Source organism: Leptonychotes weddellii, chromosome 4, assembly GCF_054177405.1.
Source record: "Leptonychotes weddellii isolate Sample4059 chromosome 4, ASM5417740v2, whole genome shotgun sequence".
In the NCBI taxonomy this organism is placed as follows: domain Eukaryota; kingdom Metazoa; phylum Chordata; class Mammalia; order Carnivora; family Phocidae; genus Leptonychotes; species Leptonychotes weddellii.
The window spans coordinates 8027149-8043496 of record NC_138372.1 but is presented as its reverse complement, the minus strand read 5'-3'; the positions used below and the strand labels follow the sequence as shown (position 1 = coordinate 8043496).

At 54.3% G+C, this 16348-nt stretch overlaps 2 protein-coding genes across 11 annotated transcripts in view; one reads left to right on the top strand and one right to left on the bottom strand.

Annotated features, from left to right (window-relative positions):
• Positions 1-2614, bottom strand: part of CLCN6 (Cl-/H+ antiporter 6) — a 30214-nt gene extending 27600 nt beyond the window's left edge. For all 5 annotated transcript variants that reach the window (XR_004076384.2, XM_081817489.1, XM_081817490.1 and 2 more), the window contains exons 1-2: positions 2469-2614; positions 1603-1662 (exon numbers count right to left, since the gene is read on the bottom strand). Coding sequence is in view for 4 of the 5 variants with exons in the window: in XM_081817489.1 (XP_081673615.1) it covers positions 1603-1662; positions 2469-2555 (147 nt within the window). In the remaining variant the exon portion in view is untranslated. The remainder of the gene's footprint in view (positions 1-1602; positions 1663-2468) is intronic.
• Positions 2615-2860: 246 nt separating this feature from the next.
• Positions 2861-16315, top strand: MTHFR (methylenetetrahydrofolate reductase). Of its 6 annotated transcripts, none has more exons than XM_031030411.2 (12): positions 2861-2943; positions 5337-5579; positions 7273-7511; positions 8319-8429; positions 10891-11084; positions 11794-12044; positions 12308-12442; positions 12652-12832; positions 13111-13293; positions 14242-14343; positions 15266-15385; positions 15691-16315. In XM_031030411.2, exons 2-12 carry the CDS (start codon positions 5347-5349, stop codon positions 15904-15906), a joined length of 1965 nt encoding a protein of 654 aa, XP_030886271.1. In that variant the 5' UTR covers positions 2861-2943; positions 5337-5346; the 3' UTR covers positions 15907-16315. The 6 variants fall into 6 exon arrangements, with proteins under 6 accessions (XP_030886271.1, XP_006735577.1, XP_081673614.1 ...); XM_006735514.3 differs by having other exon boundaries at positions 2866-2943; positions 5334-5579; XM_081817488.1 differs by lacking the exon at positions 2861-2943 and adding an exon at positions 3234-3256.
• Positions 16316-16348: the final 33 nt, after the last annotated feature.

Below are 16348 nucleotides of genomic sequence, written 5' to 3'. Positions count from 1 at the left end.
ACACTGGATATTTAATATCAAAGCATTACTGTTAATTTCTTAGGTATGAAAATGGTATTGTGTTGTGCTAAAAAAAGGGCTCCATTACTCTAGAGATGCATGTTGAATTATTTATGGGTGAAATGATGTGATGTGTAGAATTTTCTTCAAAATAATACGGGAAGGGGATGGGAGCCAGATGAAACAAGGTTGGGCATGAGTTGAATGACTATTGAAACTGATGAGTACAGGGGGTTTCAATATACTATCCTGTCCATTCTTCTTTATGTTTGAAATTCTCTATAATGAAAGTTTTCAAAAAATTTCCATGTTATACTAATAAATCCTAATAGTTCCACTAAATTCTACAGCAAAAGATAAAATATTAAAAAAGAAAATTAGTCTGAGTATGTTATTGCCCTAAAATATTGAATTTTTAAAGTCTACATGACTTTTTTTTTTTTAAAGGTTTTATTTATTGATTTGAGAGAGACACAGCAAGAACATGAGCAGGGGGGAGGAGGCAGAGGGAGAGGGAGAAGCAGGCCCCCGCTGAGCAAGGAGCCCCATATGGGACTCGATCCCAGAACCCTGGGATCATGGCCCAAGCCAAAGGCAGATGCTTAACCAATTGAGCCACCCAGGCGCCCCTCTACATGACATTTTCAAAGACGTATTAAACATACAAGATTAATCACACTTCCTGGAATTGCTCAAAGAAGCAATTAAGGATGAAGAAGAAAAGATAGTCAAGACTAGTTCACCATATAGAAAAATCAGACTGAATAAACTGTGGAATAAAAGAGTATTCCTCTATTTAAAAAGATACTGCAGAAATGTATTAGCAATACAAAGATTGCTTTCAAGTTGAGGAGAAAACATGTTAAAATAGTCTATGTAGCAGAATCTCGCTTCTGTTATTTCAAAAAAGCAGCAGGAATGTAAGCATGGAAAAGGATATTCAGTAAGGTTCACAGTTATCTTTTAATGGGTGGGGTTATGGGTTTTTCTCTAGCTTCTTTTTGTAAACGGCTTTAAGAATTCTCTATCAGAACCATGGCTTGTTTTTGTTATTTCAAAAATCACAGAAACATTATCAGGAACTGACTAAAGGATAAAAAAGGAAACTTGGTTTTACTCCAGCAGCACTGACCTTACTAAACACACACACACTCTTAGAATCCCATACTTGAACCAGAACGACAATCAAGAGCACTTCAGAGAAAGCTACCTTGAGCAGGAAACAATCATCTGAAAAATAAGTTCTCTAAGAAGAGAAGGCAGGTCTCCTGTCCCACCCTGTTATGAGCACACACTGCAGTGGCTTTCACTCTGGGTCTCTAGTTGTAAAAGCAAATAGTTTAATGGCAAACATGCTCTATGTAGGTTAAGGTGCCACAGATCTATGAACGCACAGAGACACATCAGACCCTGTTTTGGGGTCATGGCGAGAAAAGGGCTTGTTAAACAGTCCCTTTCAGAGAGGGAAATTACCTCTTACTCATTCACTCCCTGGGAGAGACAGTCAAAGAGCATCTCTCCTTAGAATCCTAAAGCTTCTGTCTGAAGTGACCAGCTCACTCACTGCTCTTGTTATCCCAGGCAGCAACTAAGAAATCTCACCTCATAGTCTTTCCTTGGAAGGATCTCATCATCCTCCTCCTGTGTTTCTCCCAGGATGGTCTAGAAAAATAGATCCACAGAATGGTTAAAAGGTTAAATACTTAAATGGTTAAAAGTAGAAAAAGACAGAGTATCTATAGAAATTTGTTGCTAATTTCCAAATCACCTAGAACTATTACCAAATGGAAACAAGATCTCAAAAAAAAATTTTTTGGGGGGGGGATGGGGGTGATGTCGGTGGCTATCTATGGTCACGCAGCTGAGCTCTTCGTTTCTACTGATACGTTCTCCAAATAACCACTCTTGTCTTCAGGACACATCAAAGATCTCCCATGCCAGATAAAGGAGAAAAAAAATTCAGGTTCCATCGGACAATGTACTGAATCTGAAAACAGAAGGGAGGGACCTGTCAACTCTGGGACACAGCAACTCAAGTTTTCCCAGGGTCCTTTGCAGAGGGAAGCTGGATTATCAATGACCCAGAAAAGGTGAGGGATACAGTGAGAAAGGGCTGGAGAAACTAAGCCAGCTGCTTTGATAAGCACAAAGTCCAGTGAAGGGGCTCATTCTGAAAACGCTCGTTTCATTCAAAACTCCTTTCACATGGAAATAAAAGAAAACATGGATGGGATTAACTGCAGCGGGCCTGGATTCTCCCTCAGATCCCAGGGAGGGGTTATGAGAAAAGACCCCAGACTTGAGCACGGGAAGCGCGGCAGATGCTTCGAGAGCCTAGGATGCGTTGCCCGGGCCCCACCCGCTGCCACCTGAGGCCCCAGCTCGGCCGGGCCCCACCCCCCGGCAACGCCCTCTCGCCGTCCCTTGGCAACCGCCCCCTCCCCAGCTGGGCTCCGCCCGCTCCTTACCAACTCCTCCGGGGTGCGGGTCTCACGCTCACCGCAGCAGCAGCACCACCTGCAGCAGCAGCACAGGGACCCCCTGCACCCCGCCATCTCCCTCCTTTACTGCCACTCTGGAACCCTCCGCCAACCCCCTCCCACCCAGAATCCGCGCCTCACGTGACTGGCCCCGACAGTGTCACGTGGTCCTCTCGAACTGGGGACGGAGACAGGGAGTGGCTGCAGACGGGTGGGGCGAGGGCCCGCGTCACATGACGGTGGAAGGCCCGCTTCCAACGAGACCTCTGGGCGCGGCCATGTTGGGGGCGGAGCTTCCGGTCGCCCGCCCGGATGGTTTCCGCCCTCTCGTCCCGCCTCCCTCAGCAACCTGACACCTGCCCCGCGCCCCGCCCCCGCGCCTCCCGCCCCCCCCGCACGCGCCCACACACCGGTCAAGCAGCTGCTGCGGCCGCGCGCGCTCTGAGTCACCCGCGACGGCAGGGTGAGTGGAGGCGGGGTGTGGGGTTCCCCAGGGAGGGATATCCGGGAAGTGGAGACCACCCACCCGGGGGCGGAGAGCGAGGGAGGGCGGCCCGCCCCTCTGCGCGAGCCCTCCGGGGAGCTGGTGTAACCTCCAGTGGCTGCGACCCCCAGTGATCTCCAGCCCTGAAGGGAAAACTCACTTTCAGCCCCCGGCCTGCCTGGACGGAGGGGACACCGGGGGAGGAGGCGGCCCTGAGACGGGGGTGGAGACCCAGCCCCTTGGGACCGGGTCTGGGCCCGCGTCCCAGCCCCCACCTTGACCCAGTGACCCGGTGACTCGATTCGTGGTCTTCGAGCCGGGTATCGAGCCGGGTGCCGGAGGCGTCCTTCCGGCTCCGGCCTTTTAAACCTGCCTCCCAGCTGTAGCACCTGCAGGCCGCTGGCGCAGTCTCCGGCGCCAGTGCAGCGGGCTGCGCCCAGGTGTCCACCCTGGCCCTTCTGGGCGGGGTGGGTTTCGTATTCGTGCCACGGTGCTTGGCACAGATAAAGCAAGCGGTCAGGAGATGGCAGAGGGTTATTTTGAGAACAGAGTGACAGCGCTTGACCCGTTGGCGCTCACTGAGTGCTGGTTGTGAGGACTGCGCCTCACATGGGGGATGCCACGGGCAGGATATTGGGCCCTGGTCTCAGGGAACTGGGGGGTTGGAGAGGAGACAGAACTGTGAATCCACAATTACAACCCTATGGTGCTGTGAGAGTCCAGCTTAAGACGGGTAAGAAGTGCTGCGAGAAATGAGGTTGAAGAAAGGCACATATTTGGCACTTACTAGGAATGCAGTTAAGTCTTTTTTAAGTAAAACGAAAGAGCAGGTAGTTCTGCTTCCTCCCCTTCTCTTGGTTTTGTTCCAGCAGACAATCAATGAGCCACTCTCTTGAATTCAGAAGAAAGGTCAGCTAGGTTGATCTTGATATTCTCCCTCTCCTTACTCCTGATGGCCATCCTTCCTGAGGAGCTGGAGTTTTAGGTCAGGCTCAAAGTGGGCATCCCAAGGAAGAAAAATCATTGGTACAAGTGTTTTTTTTTTTTACTTTGGTCTTGACTCCTTGACTTTGGACGTTGGAGCTTGTGTCGTGTGCGTTTCAGGGGAGAGGAGCAGTGGAATTCATCAATTTCTCAGGAGTCTAGGACCCCAAAATAGTTAAGAACACCGGTTTAGCTGTGGCTGTTCCCTGAAAGGAATGAACTTGGCCTGGTTGTTCCTCTGATGCCCCATGTCACCACACATTGGATTTTCACTACTAAAAATGGGTGTTTGCACATTGCTGTGTAAGAGTTGTGTTCTGTCTTGTTTTTAAGTATTTGTCTTGTTTTCCCCAGCAAACTGGCCAATGACGCCGTGCCCTCTGCTGGCCTGCCTGTGGTTGCCATGGCTCAGGGCTTCGTATGTGGTGGCTGTGCAGTCACTGTAATTAACTGACTTGGGTGCTGGGTGTAGGAGAACAGCCTGGAAGGCAGGTACAGATGGGACAGCTTTTGTTCTGAGTAGGACATGAATTCATGCCCTTAATTGAATTTGGGTCCAGTTACTTGTGGAACCCAGCCAATGTCAAGTTCGAACCCACGACAGGGTCTTTTTCGGAGTAGCACGAACTCAGGAGAAATCTGGCTGCTCTGTCATGCCCACACTCTTTCCATCCTGCATGCAGACAGACAGTTTCAAGTAACAGGAGATGTTCCAGGCAGGGCCAGGCTGGGCTCTGCCTTCTTTGGAGAGTAATCCAGTGACCCGGAGCGTCTGTTGGCCTCCTATCCACCAACCCCTGCAGTCTCCAATCAACAGCGCCCTCCTTCCATCCGGCTTCTGCAACTAGAGCCTCAGCCCTCCCTCTCGCCTGGAAGCCTTGCCCCCGCCCCCTTGCGCAGGGCCCCAGCTAGTCTAGCTCTGGGCTCTTCCCTTGTCACAGCTCCCTCCGCCCAGAGGAACACACTCATTGGGGAAGTTTCCTCTTACTTCTTCCCCACCCACTCTGGGTCCCAGCTGGCAGAGATGGACCATCCAACACCCAAGGTTCTCCCAGCCAGACCCCACAGCCCCTCCCTAGGAATGTGGGCTTTGGAGGCCGGCAGGGTGAGGTTCTCAGTGCCACCCTCCATCAGGTAGCTGTGACCGAGGATCCCTGGGCTAAAGGAGCATGTTTCTGTGCCGGGTGGGGCTGGTTTATTTGGAGCCAGGGGCTGTGGAGGGCGTAGACAGTCACAGCTGTGGTATGTGGAGCCACTGGGTGGGGGCATTGTCACCCTTACCCTCCCTGGCCTTCTTCCTGCTGGAAATGCCGCATCTCACTTGACCCTGCCACTCTGGGACTTGACTGCCTACCCTCTGACGCTCCTGCCCCCACTCCGTGCAGCAGGAACCCGGCCATGGTGAATGAACCCAGAGGGGATGGCGGCCCCCCTCCCCGCTCAGAGGGCAGCAGCAGCGGCAGCGAGAGCTCCAAGGAGAGTTCGAGATGTTCCACGCCCGGGCTGGACCCCGAGCGCCACGACAGACTCAGGGAGAAGATGAGGCGAAGGATGGAATCTGGTGACAAGTGGTTCTCCCTGGAATTCTTCCCTCCTCGGACGGCTGAGGGAGCTGTCAATCTCATCTCAAGGTGAGTTGATGTAGTTGGGGAGTGGGGTCGGAATGAGGGGGCCCCCCGGGGGGGGAAGGCAAAGCCGCAGCCCTGCTGCGGGGCCACACTCTGACCTGGCAGGAAAAGGCAGCCAGAGGGGATGGAAAAGAGCAGGGTAGACCACTGGAGCTGCAGCTTCTCAGCTGTCAGCAAAAGTCCCTATAAGCATCTGGGATTTTTTTTAAAGATTTTATTTATTTGAGAGAGAGAGAGAGAGTGAGAGAGAGCATGAGCGGGAGGCAGGGAGAGGGACAGGGAGGCAGGGAGAGGGAGAAGCAGACTTTATGCAGGGCTCGATCCCAGACCCCAGGATCATGACCTGAGCCGGAGGCAGAGGCTTAACTGACTGAGCCACCCAGGCGCCCCGCATCTGGAATTTTTAGACACATTCTTCAAGGGGTTAAAAATGTTGATTCTCTCAGACTGCATTCTTTGGCAGAACTTGGGGCTGGTGCATGAATACAGCTTAGGAAGTCATAAAGCAGTGGCTTGGAGAACATTTCAGTAAGTTAGGAATTCAACTTAAATGCCTTTCAAAATCTAGAAATGCCAAACGAATTAACGTTAGCGCCTTATGAATTGCGGTTCCTTTTTTTTAAGTTTATGCATGTTACCGTTTGCATTTTTCACGTGTTGCTCTGAAAGTTTTGAAGTTTAAAGGCACAAGGATGTTGATTTTTTTTGAAGATTTTACTTATTTGACAGAGAGGGAGCACAGGCAAGGGGAGCAGCTGAGGGAGAGGGAGAAGCAGACTCTCCATTGAGCAGGGAGCCCCATGTGGGGCTTGACTGCAGGACCCTGGGACCTGAGCCGAAGGCAGACGCCCAACTGACTGAGCCACCCAGGCACCCCGGCCCAAGGGTGTTTAATACCATGTTAGAGCTGGTCAGACAGGCGCGTGTGCACACCTATGGCTCTTCTGTGTTCTAGAAGCCTGCTGGTTGGCACCACGATGGGGGGAGGGGTGTAGCATGAAAGAAGCTTGTGTCTGCTGAACCTTTTTTCCCTCTTCCTAGAGTGAGCCTCTGCTTGCCACTCTGAGAGTTCCCTGTACCTTTGACTGTCGAAATGTCTTAACTCACCCGAGATAATACATGTGCAAGCACTTTGAAAAGGCTGCAGGGCTGCCCTCTCACTAAACGGTTGCGTTGTTGATATCAGTTAATCTCTGCAATAATAATCATTGTCGGGGTGCCTGGGGGCGGCTCAGTCTGTTAAGCGTCTGACATCGGCCCAGGTCATGATCTCAGGTCACGCTCAGCGGGGAGTCTACTTCTCCCTCTCCCTCTGTTCCTCCACCCCCCTTCATTCTCTCTCTCTCTCTTTTTCTCAAATAAAATCCTTTAAAAAAAAAAACATCATTGTAACAGGAGCTCGCATTGATTGAGTGTTTAGTGTGTGGAGTCATCTATTGTAATATTTTCACAGTGTCGTTATTATGAAGTAGGTACTGTTTTCTGGCATGTTTTTGAAATGAGAAAACTGAGGCTCAGACAGATTAAGTAATTTTCCCAAGGTCACACAGCTAATAAGTAGCAGAGCCCAGATATGAATATAGGTCGTCTGATTACAACCTGCCTGTGATGTCTCCCTACCTCCCAAAGCCCATGGGAAGGTGGTGAAGGGCGGTGTGCTCTCAGGAGCCCCTCTTCAGAAAACAATTACCTACAGGTTTGATCGGATGGGGGCAGGAGGCCCCCTCTTCATAGATGTGACCTGGCACCCAGCAGGGGACCCCGGCTCAGACAAGGAGACCTCTTCCATGATGATTGCCAGCACCGCCGTGAACTACTGTGGCCTGGAGACCATCCTGCACATGACCTGCTGCTGTCAGAGCCAGGAACAGATCACAGGCTACCTGCACAAGGCCAAGCGGCTGGGCCTGAAGAACATCTTGGCGCTGAGGGGAGGTGTGGAGGCAGCCCTCTACTCTCTGGGATCTTGCTTCCTTGAAGGCCTCTTCTGTCCCCGGCACAGTCCTTTATGTTTCTCCGGGCCCCGCACTGGGCACGCTGAGCGTGCCCTCCTGGCCAGTAGGGTCCGGAGGGTGGTGGGTAGTGAGATGGAGGCACTTCTTGACCTCTTGACCTCAGCGTAGGAGTTCAGTCAGGAGTGCAGCCCTGCCTGATAGCCCTCTGCCCTGGCTCCTCACAGCTGCATCGATTGCTGGCCGTGCCCAGCTCTGGGCCCAGTCAGAGAGCGTGGTTCTGGCGTTGATCCCAGGGGTGAGACGGCTCCTCATGTCTCTGGCACCTGTTGTCATCACGCCCCCGAGTGTGGGAAGAGGGACGGATTGGGTGGGATTCTGTGGCCTCGCGCTCCCCACAAGGACTCGCTTGAGTTGAGTAGAAAATTCTCCCGGGAGGCAAGGGCTCCAAGAGGGTGGGAGAGTGAGCAGTGGGGTTGGGTGAGGGTGCCTGAGCACCCCCAGATCTGGGTAGGGAAGGGGTCTCAGATGCTCCAGACTAACCCCAGAGCAGCAGCTGTCCCCTGCTTAGTGCGGCCAGCACACTGCCCGCGGAGTCGGGGCTCGGTACGTGCTTGACAGGGCGGCCGCTATCTTCCCGGCCGCCATTTGCCAAGTGCCACGCTGGGAGGAGCAGACACACACTTGGAGAGGAGGCCGCCGCCCCGGGTGTGGGGTAGGGAGAAGGAGCACAAAGGCCGTCTGGAGCGTGGGTGAGACCCAGTGACCGTGGCCTCTGTCACCCCTGCAGACCCCGTGGGTGACCAGTGGGAAGAGGAGGAGGGAGGCTTCAGCTATGCGGCGGACTTGGTGAGGCACATCCGAAGGGAGTTCGGGGACTACTTCGACATCTGTGTGGCAGGTGAGTGGCTGGGCCTTCTCGAGGGACAGGGAAGGGAAGGTGTGACACGCGCAGAGAGGCACAGAAGGCCTGCCGGTGTTCAGTTCGGGACCCGGTGACCCCAGGCGCAGGGGCGGGCGGCTCAGAGGCTCATCACACAATGCCCTCGCTCTCATTCTGTCACCCGCCCCTGCCAGGCTGCCGCCAGCCCTTAAGTTATTTATTATCCCTTTGCCTTTTCGTGCTCTTAGCTTGCTTCCCAGCCCTATTCTTCTTAAAACAAAAAAGGGACGTTTGTTAAGACTGGGGGTGGGAGGCCAGGGGATTTCAGAACCCCTGTCAGAAAATGGTACCTGACCTTACAAGGCCCGGACCCAGAAGCAGTGAGACACTAAGGCCTCCCTTCTTCTGTCTGGAGCCACAGAGTCCCCCCCCATCTCTGCCTCCCACTGCACACGTGCTCCACACTTCCAGTAGCCCTGATATGTACACTTCTGCACACACAGGACCAGCCGCCTGCTCCTGAGTGCACATGGCCTTTTCCAGCCAATAGTCCAGACAGACTGACAGGTATGAGTCAGTCCAAATTCTCAGGAGAGAGCATTGGATCGGCTCAGCTCCAGTTCCACGGGCTACAGCCAAGAGGCAAGGTTCACGTCCTCGAAATGGATGAGGTGGCCTTCCCTCTTACCCCACTCACTGGGATTGGGCCTCAGCTTCTCGAGCCGGGGCTTGGGTATGGTGAGGCAGCATGTGCCAGGGATGCAAGAAGTCCAGGGATTAACTTGACACACCATCTCGGCATGATAGTTTTTCTCAAAATTTTTTGGGGGAGAATTCTATCATTTTTACGTTAATTTTTATATTAAAACAAACAGGCTATGTTCTGGAGTAGTATATCAGAGTGACGTGAATTTAAAAAACTAACCCATGTGGCCTCAAGGAAGTTAGTTGTTGCCGGTGGCTTTGAACTTAGTCCCAGGCCCTCATGTGCATATCCACTCTTCATAGTCAACAGGGGCATTTAGGTGAGTCTGGGAGGCCCTGATGAGTTAGGAACATAGTGAGCATTTCCCCCTGTTCAAGCATTCACTGCTTACACGGGCCACCATTTGGTCAGTAAATGGGGAACGTGCACACGTGCAGTAGGCGTGAGGTGGTCGTGCATGGAGACTGGCTAAGCTGTGAGCTTGTAGGTGCCGAGGGGTCTGGGGCTTTGCCTGTCATAAAGTGGATGAGCAGGATGATTGGGGTTGAGAAACACGTTGGCTGTGACAGAAAACATAGTAAACAGGGCAAAATTTAAATGTAAGCAAATGCTACATGTGTTTGGTGATACTGAGGATTTAGAGCTATAGTTTCAGCTATTAAAACCTCCTTGTTTTTGAAATTCCTGCTGGAAAGATAGCTTTGTTATTGAAAGTGAAATCGTGGTGCTCAGTCCTACCCCTTTGCCCCCTGAGACAAGAATTTTTATATTCATTTTTGATGACTTGGGGTTTCTGCAGAACAGAAGGGCCTTATCACGGCAAAGCAGCTTGGCTCTCCAGCAGCCCGGCTCAGCGTCCTGCCCAGGGCTTAGGCTCAGGAAGCTAGTGCTCTCCTATAGCTTTCTGAAGGCCTACAGTCGTCCTTTGCAAACACCAAGCGCGGCTGCCTGTGAGTTCAGTCGCTCAGGGAAGGAAGCAGTCATAGGATTACTTACTCGAGCTAGTAAGGAGCTCACGTGATGTGTGGTCCAGCCTTCCAAGCAGTTCTGGAATCCCATCCTCGGCCTCCCCGGCTCGAGGTCTCCAGGAGCTTGTTACTTGGTGGGGCCGCTCGTTCCAGTGTTAGGCAGCTCTCTGGGACCGATCCTGGCTCTGTCATCAGAAGCAACACAGACTAGGACTAGTAAGGAACTTAATGAAGGTGAATCCCTTTCTCTCTGCAACAGACCTTTGGGCTTTTGAAAGTAGTTCCGGTGTTCTCTCCATTCTCCCCTTCAGGGGAAACATCCCCACTTTCTTCAGTTCTTCCCTGGGTAACGTGGTTTCTAATGTCCACTCTCTTGGATCCCTGAGTAATTTTCATGTTAAATTAAAAGTACAGGTTTGAATCCAGTGCCCAGACTCCAACCCAGGAGCCCAGGTGCTGCCAGACCCACGCTGAAGGCGACATTTTCTCTTTTCTGTGGCCATAGTGTGCCGGCCGGATTTGCCCGGCTGCTTGCCATGGACCTGAGGCAGGATGGCATGGGGAGTTTGGTGCCATCCCCCCAGCTCTTGGGCAGGTGGCCCTAGGCCACCTCTCACCAAGGGTCATGTCCAGAGCGAGAAGCACAGCCACTCACCGTCTCGGCCTGTCTGTGCTGTGGTATTGCAAGGGACAAGCCCAGAACCTCTGAGACAGAGAGCTCTCGGCTCCCAGCTTTCTGGTCTCTTCCTCACTCACCTTGAGCACATGGGAGCCAGCCTCTCCCTACTGTCATCCCTGTCGGCAGGTTACCCCAAAGGCCACCCCGACGCAGGGAGCTTTGAGGCTGACCTGAAGTACTTGAAGGAGAAGGTATCCGCAGGAGCCGACTTCATCATCACCCAGCTTTTCTTTGAGGCTGACACATTCTTCCACTTTGTTAAGGCTTGCAGCGAGATAGGCATTACCTGCCCCATCCTCCCCGGAATCTTTCCTATTCAGGTGAGGGTCCCAGGAGGGCCGTGGACTCCCTCCATCCCCCTCCTAGCACAGGCCAGGGCCCTGGGGTGAAATGCCAATCTCTGATGCTCAGTAGATTTCCCTTCAGACAGATGCTCCAGTCCTTGCAACATGCCACCCCACTTTGGTCACCTCTAATCTACCTCCCTGCCTCCAAAACAGCAATAGTGTCTGTTGGAGGGGCTGCTAAGTGTCCCTAAAAGGGATTATAACTCTCATTATAAATCTTGGTAAAATCAATGTTTTCTAAACTTGACTGTCATCAAAATCATTTGAAAAACTTTTTTGGAAGATAGATTTTCAGATCCCCTGTCTGGAGGTTCTGATTTAATAGGTCTGAGGTGGGGCCTGGGAACTTGCATATTACTTACTAAATTTTACAGGTGGTGCTGATGATCAGTGCAGCTTGGGAGCCACTGGCCTTGATGCCCACTGGGTTATCAATAAATACACCTAGGGGCGGAAGGGCTAGCTCAGCCTGAGGGCAGGAATGCTGTAGGCAGCTTCTGTACTGAGCGGAAGAAGCAGGACAAGGCGGGGGTGCTCCTACAATCTGGACTGACTCTCCTGAGTCACTCTGTGTCACACTACAGTTGGCCAGGAGGCCTGGTGGGGATGGAAAGGGCGGTAAGTATTTCAGGGGAGAGTCGGGCTGGGAGATGGCGCCCCACAGCCCCTGTGTCTTGTACAGGGCTACCACTCCCTTCGGCAGCTCGTGAAACTGTCCAAGCTGGAGGTACCGCAGCAGATCAAGGACGTGATTGAGCCAATCAAAGACAATGATGATGCCATCCGAAACTATGGCATTGAGCAGGCCGTGAGCCTGTGCCAGGAACTTCTGACCAGTGGCTTGGTGCCAGGCCTCCATTTCTATACCCTCAACCGTGAGATGGCTACCACAGAGGTGCTGAAGCGTCTGGGCATGTGGATTGAGGACCCCAGGTGAAGCCACTGGCCCCGAATTTGGGCCTGGGAGGCACAGAGGAAAGTCAGAGAGAGGTCACAGCATGAGCCTGCCCCAGCAGTGCTAGCCACCACGGCGGTACAGAGGAATGTCTGCCATGGCGAGCCGTACACTTAGGGGTTCTGTCTCAGTGGGAGCTCCATGCACAGTCAGATCAGAGAGGTCAGGCTGAGTGGTGTCCCCACCCCTTCCTGCTTCCTCTAGCCAATCCCTTACTCATTCTGTCTCCATTCTCACCCAGGCGTCCCCTGCCCTGGGCTGTCAGTGCCCACCCCAAGCGCCGGGAGGAAGATGTACGTCCCATCTTCTGGGCCTCCAGACCAAAGAGTTACATCTACCGCACACAGGAGTGGGATGAGTTCCCCAACGGCCGCTGGTGAGCACCTGCAGGCAACCCACTGCAAGTGTATCCTGTTTCTTGGGAGGGAGGCAGAGGGAATTTGCCTGCTTATTGGCTTGCTTTTTGGGGAGCGGTGTGGGACAGGATTCACAGGAATGTCCCCTGGGCGGGTGGGTGCAACTGTCCCTCTGTCAGGAGCCCCAGGTCAGGAGTATGCCTTGCCCTCTGGGCACCTCCTCTGCCAGGGGCAATTCCTCCTCTCCAGCCTTTGGGGAGCTGAAGGACTACTACCTCTTCTACCTGAAGAGTAAGTCCCCAAGGGAAGAGCTACTGAAGATGTGGGGGGAGGAGCTGACCAGTGAAGAAAGTGTCTTTGAAGTCTTTGCCTGCTACCTCTCAGGAGAGCCCAACCAACATGGTCACAAGGTGAGTAATGCTGGGGTGGGATCCCTGGTTATATCCCCCGCCCTGTCTCCCTGTGGGCCAGACCTCGGGGCTGTGACTCACACTGCCCCCGCCCCCACCCAAGCCTCCCCTCTCTCTGTCTGAATGTGGCACCTCAGCAAAAGGGAGGGTGAGTTGGGAAGTCCCCACCTGGGGCGCCTAGAAGGGCTGACAGACGCACAGGTGGAGCCCGCGAGAGGGAGGGAGCCCAGGGTGTCTGGTGTGATCATGGCCCCAGCCCGGCTCACCCTCTCCCCCAGGTGACTTGCCTACCTTGGAATGATGAGCCCCTGGCGGCTGAGACCAGCCTGATGAAGGAGGAGCTGCTGCGAGTGAACCGGCAGGGCATCCTCACCATCAACTCCCAGCCTAACATCAATGGGAAACCATCCTCCGACCCCATTGTGGGCTGGGGTCCCAGTGGGGGCTATGTCTTCCAGAAGGTGCGGCAGGGACATACAGAACTGTTCCACCTCGGCCGGCCCCCAGGGGTTCCCCAGAGATGGGGACAGAGAAGCCTACCTCCCCGGGGTCTGTTTATTGTGAGGGGCAGAGGATCAGAGTGGACAGGAGCTCACGTTTTTAGTCAGACCTGGGTATGCAGGTTTCTTGACTGCTCTGAGCCTCAGCTGTCTCTTCCATAAAATGGGGATAGATACCATCACGTTCTGGGGCCGAAATGCTTGGCATGTGGGAAGAACGTAGGAAGCATTCACTAAATGGAACTGTAATTGGTGTCCCGAGTTGACACCTTTCTCCTAAGGCTGCTGGAGTTAAAACGACATTCTAGAACTGTAGCCCGGGCACTCTGGAGTTTGAAAGACCTGGGTTTGAGTCCCAGCTCTGCTGTTTATCTTCAGTGCAGCCAGGTTGCTCAACTTCTCCGGACTTAGTTTCCTCATCTGTGAGATGGGGGTAATAGTGCTCCCCCTGCAGGCTATGAACCCGGCCTCATCCCTGACAGGCAGTTGGTGCTCGAGAAGCCCTCCGTGTCCGTGTTAGCCTCCAGTGAGTGGGGAGGCTGGGATGTTTCAGGCCTCGCTCCCGTGTCTCAGCTTACCAAACGGGGCCTCCCGTCCGGCTTCTAAAGTGGCCTCTTTGTGGGGCCTTCACTGATTGGGAGAAGGGTGGCAGATGCCCCTCAGACCTGTCCAGACCAAGAAATCCCACGTACCTGCTCCCCTCCCCCTTGCTTGCATTCGCCCGCTCTCAGTTCATGATTCAATCCATGTGGCCACACTAGCCCCAGTGTCTCAAGTCCTGCCACGCGTGTCTGCGTGGGTGCCTCCCCGGGGTGGTCCGGAGGGCCAGCGTCCAGAGTCACGGTGCACACGGAGCAGGGCTGTGCAAGGACTGGGCTTGATGTGGCCGTACCTCTCCCCCTGCCACAGGCCTACTTGGAGTTCTTCACTTCCCGAGAGACGGTGGGGGCGCTTCTGCAGGTGCTGAAGAAGTATGAGCTCCGGGTTAATTACCACATCGTGGACGTCAAGGTAGGCTGGCTTCCGGGCTTTAGACGGCGCTCAACAGGCCCAGAGTCCCGGAACTGAAGGCACTGTGTTTACACCTCCCCTCGGCGAGCGCTGAGCACCTAGCCCGGGCCAGGCATGGTGGAAACGTATACCCAGAGCCAGGCTCCTGCCCTCAACTCAGAGGGCCCCCGGTCTAGGGAGGAGGCCCAGTCTGTGGGTAATTACACATCTGGTTGCATTTTTAACAATAAGGTTCAGTATAGGATGCTGGGGACCCAGGGGAGGGATGTCTAATCTGAGAGGTCAGGGAAGGCTTGGAGGGGTCCCATGTGGTTGGAATCTTTGAGGACAAGGAGAAGGCTTCACAGGGAAAGGGAGGAGGTCGTGCAAAGGCATTGTCTGCGCAGCCTTCAGGGGCTGCTGAGTGGGTTCAGAGTAAGGCTAAAAGTACTGACTGTCCTGCTGGGAATTTGGTTTTCCCCTGAAGGCGAGAGGGAGCCTTTCTGAGCAGCAATGGCTTGGCTCCATGTTTTGTCATAGACAGGTCACGGTGGACAGAGCTGTGGATAATGGAACCAGGGAGACTAGAATCAGAGCCCTCTGTGGCAATCTGAGTAGCAAAGAGCAAGCCTGGCTGGGCAGATACGGCAACAGATCCACAGATCCGTAGAGTGACCCTGCAGGAGTCAGCGGGAGCCACCGGATGTGGGGGATGTGATGCCCGAGCGTGTGGAGCTTGGAGCACAGGGAGGAGGAAGGAAGTGCCCAGACCCCGGCCGTTCTAGGAGCTGCCAGGCTAGGAGGGGCAGGTGGAGGGGATGGAGCCAAGCCTGCTCCACCCCTCACCCCACCCCTGTGAGTTCCCAGGTAAGAAAAGGACTGCAGTGTCTAGGCCCAGGTCTGCTCTGACCCCACCCCCCCACCCCCGCCCATCTGCCCTCAGGGTGAAAACATCACCAATGCCCCTGAGCTGCAGCCCAACGCAGTCACTTGGGGCATCTTCCCTGGGCGAGAGATCATCCAGCCTACAGTGGTCGATCCCGTCAGCTTCATGTTCTGGAAGGTAAGGGGTCCAGGAGCCCAGGAGCGGGTCTGCCCTGCTCACCCTGCAAACCTTAGGCAGGCTGTGTCATGGGGGCCATGCCCCCAGGGCTGGGGGGGTGCTGCCTTCCCAGATGTGCTCTGATTCTGACTCAGGGTGTTGATTTCTGGCCTGGGGGATGGGAGGCGACTTTGGCAGTGGGCCTTACTCTATTTCTGGAAATGTCCTGTTGAGCAGCTTAGAGGCCCTGGGGGCACTTAGCATGGAGCCAGGCCTGACCCAAGGGCAGCTCTGTTCACCTTGCCTGCCTGTCTGTGTGGGTGCAGGATGAAGCCTTCGCCCTGTGGATCGAGCAGTGGGGCAAGCTGTATGAGGAGGAGTCTCCGTCCCGCATGATCATCCAGTATATCCACGACAACTATTTCCTGGTCAACTTGGTGGACAATGAGTTTCCACTGGACAACTGCCTCTGGCAGGTGGTAGAAGATACATTTGAACTTCTCAACAGGCCCACGCCAGAGCAAGGGGCAGAGGCTCTATGATCCTGCACCCTTGTGTCCTTGGCTTGAGCCCACTGGTGTCCTGCCTTCCTCCTCCCCAGTCCTAGTTTTCCTGGGGACCCCTCCTCTCTTTCATCTCTCCCCAAGCCCCGGCCTCCACTCCTCACGTGGTGATGGCAGCTAGACGCTCTGGCTGGACCGGAGCCAGCCCCTCGAGGGAGTCTGGTCTTCCTTGCTCGGCCTAGAGTCTGTGCCCTATATGAGGAGCACCTCCCTCCGCAGAGGACCTCTTGGGTGGAACAACATCCTCCCTGAGAAGAAGAGGGGGTGGTTGTTGCTGACCGAGCCCCTGAACCAGGGCAGTTCCTGGGACCTTGCATTCGGACCTGCGGGGACAGCAGTGAACCCGGGTGGCAGGCACTTACGGCGCTGCCGAAGAGACCGACCGAGCGGAGGGGGGGGGGGGGGGGGGGGGGGGGGGGGG

Coding starts and splice junctions, on each gene's coding strand:
- MTHFR (XM_006735513.3), top strand. CDS start 4,973: ATGGACCATCCAACACCCAAGGTTCTCCCAGCCAGACCCCACAGCCCC. Junction 8,430..10,890: donor CTTCGACATCTGTGTGGCAG/GTGAGTGGCTGG, acceptor CCCTGTCGGCAG/GTTACCCCAAAGGCCACCCC. Junction 12,443..12,651: donor GAGTTCCCCAACGGCCGCTG/GTGAGCACCTGC, acceptor CTCCTCTGCCAG/GGGCAATTCCTCCTCTCCAG.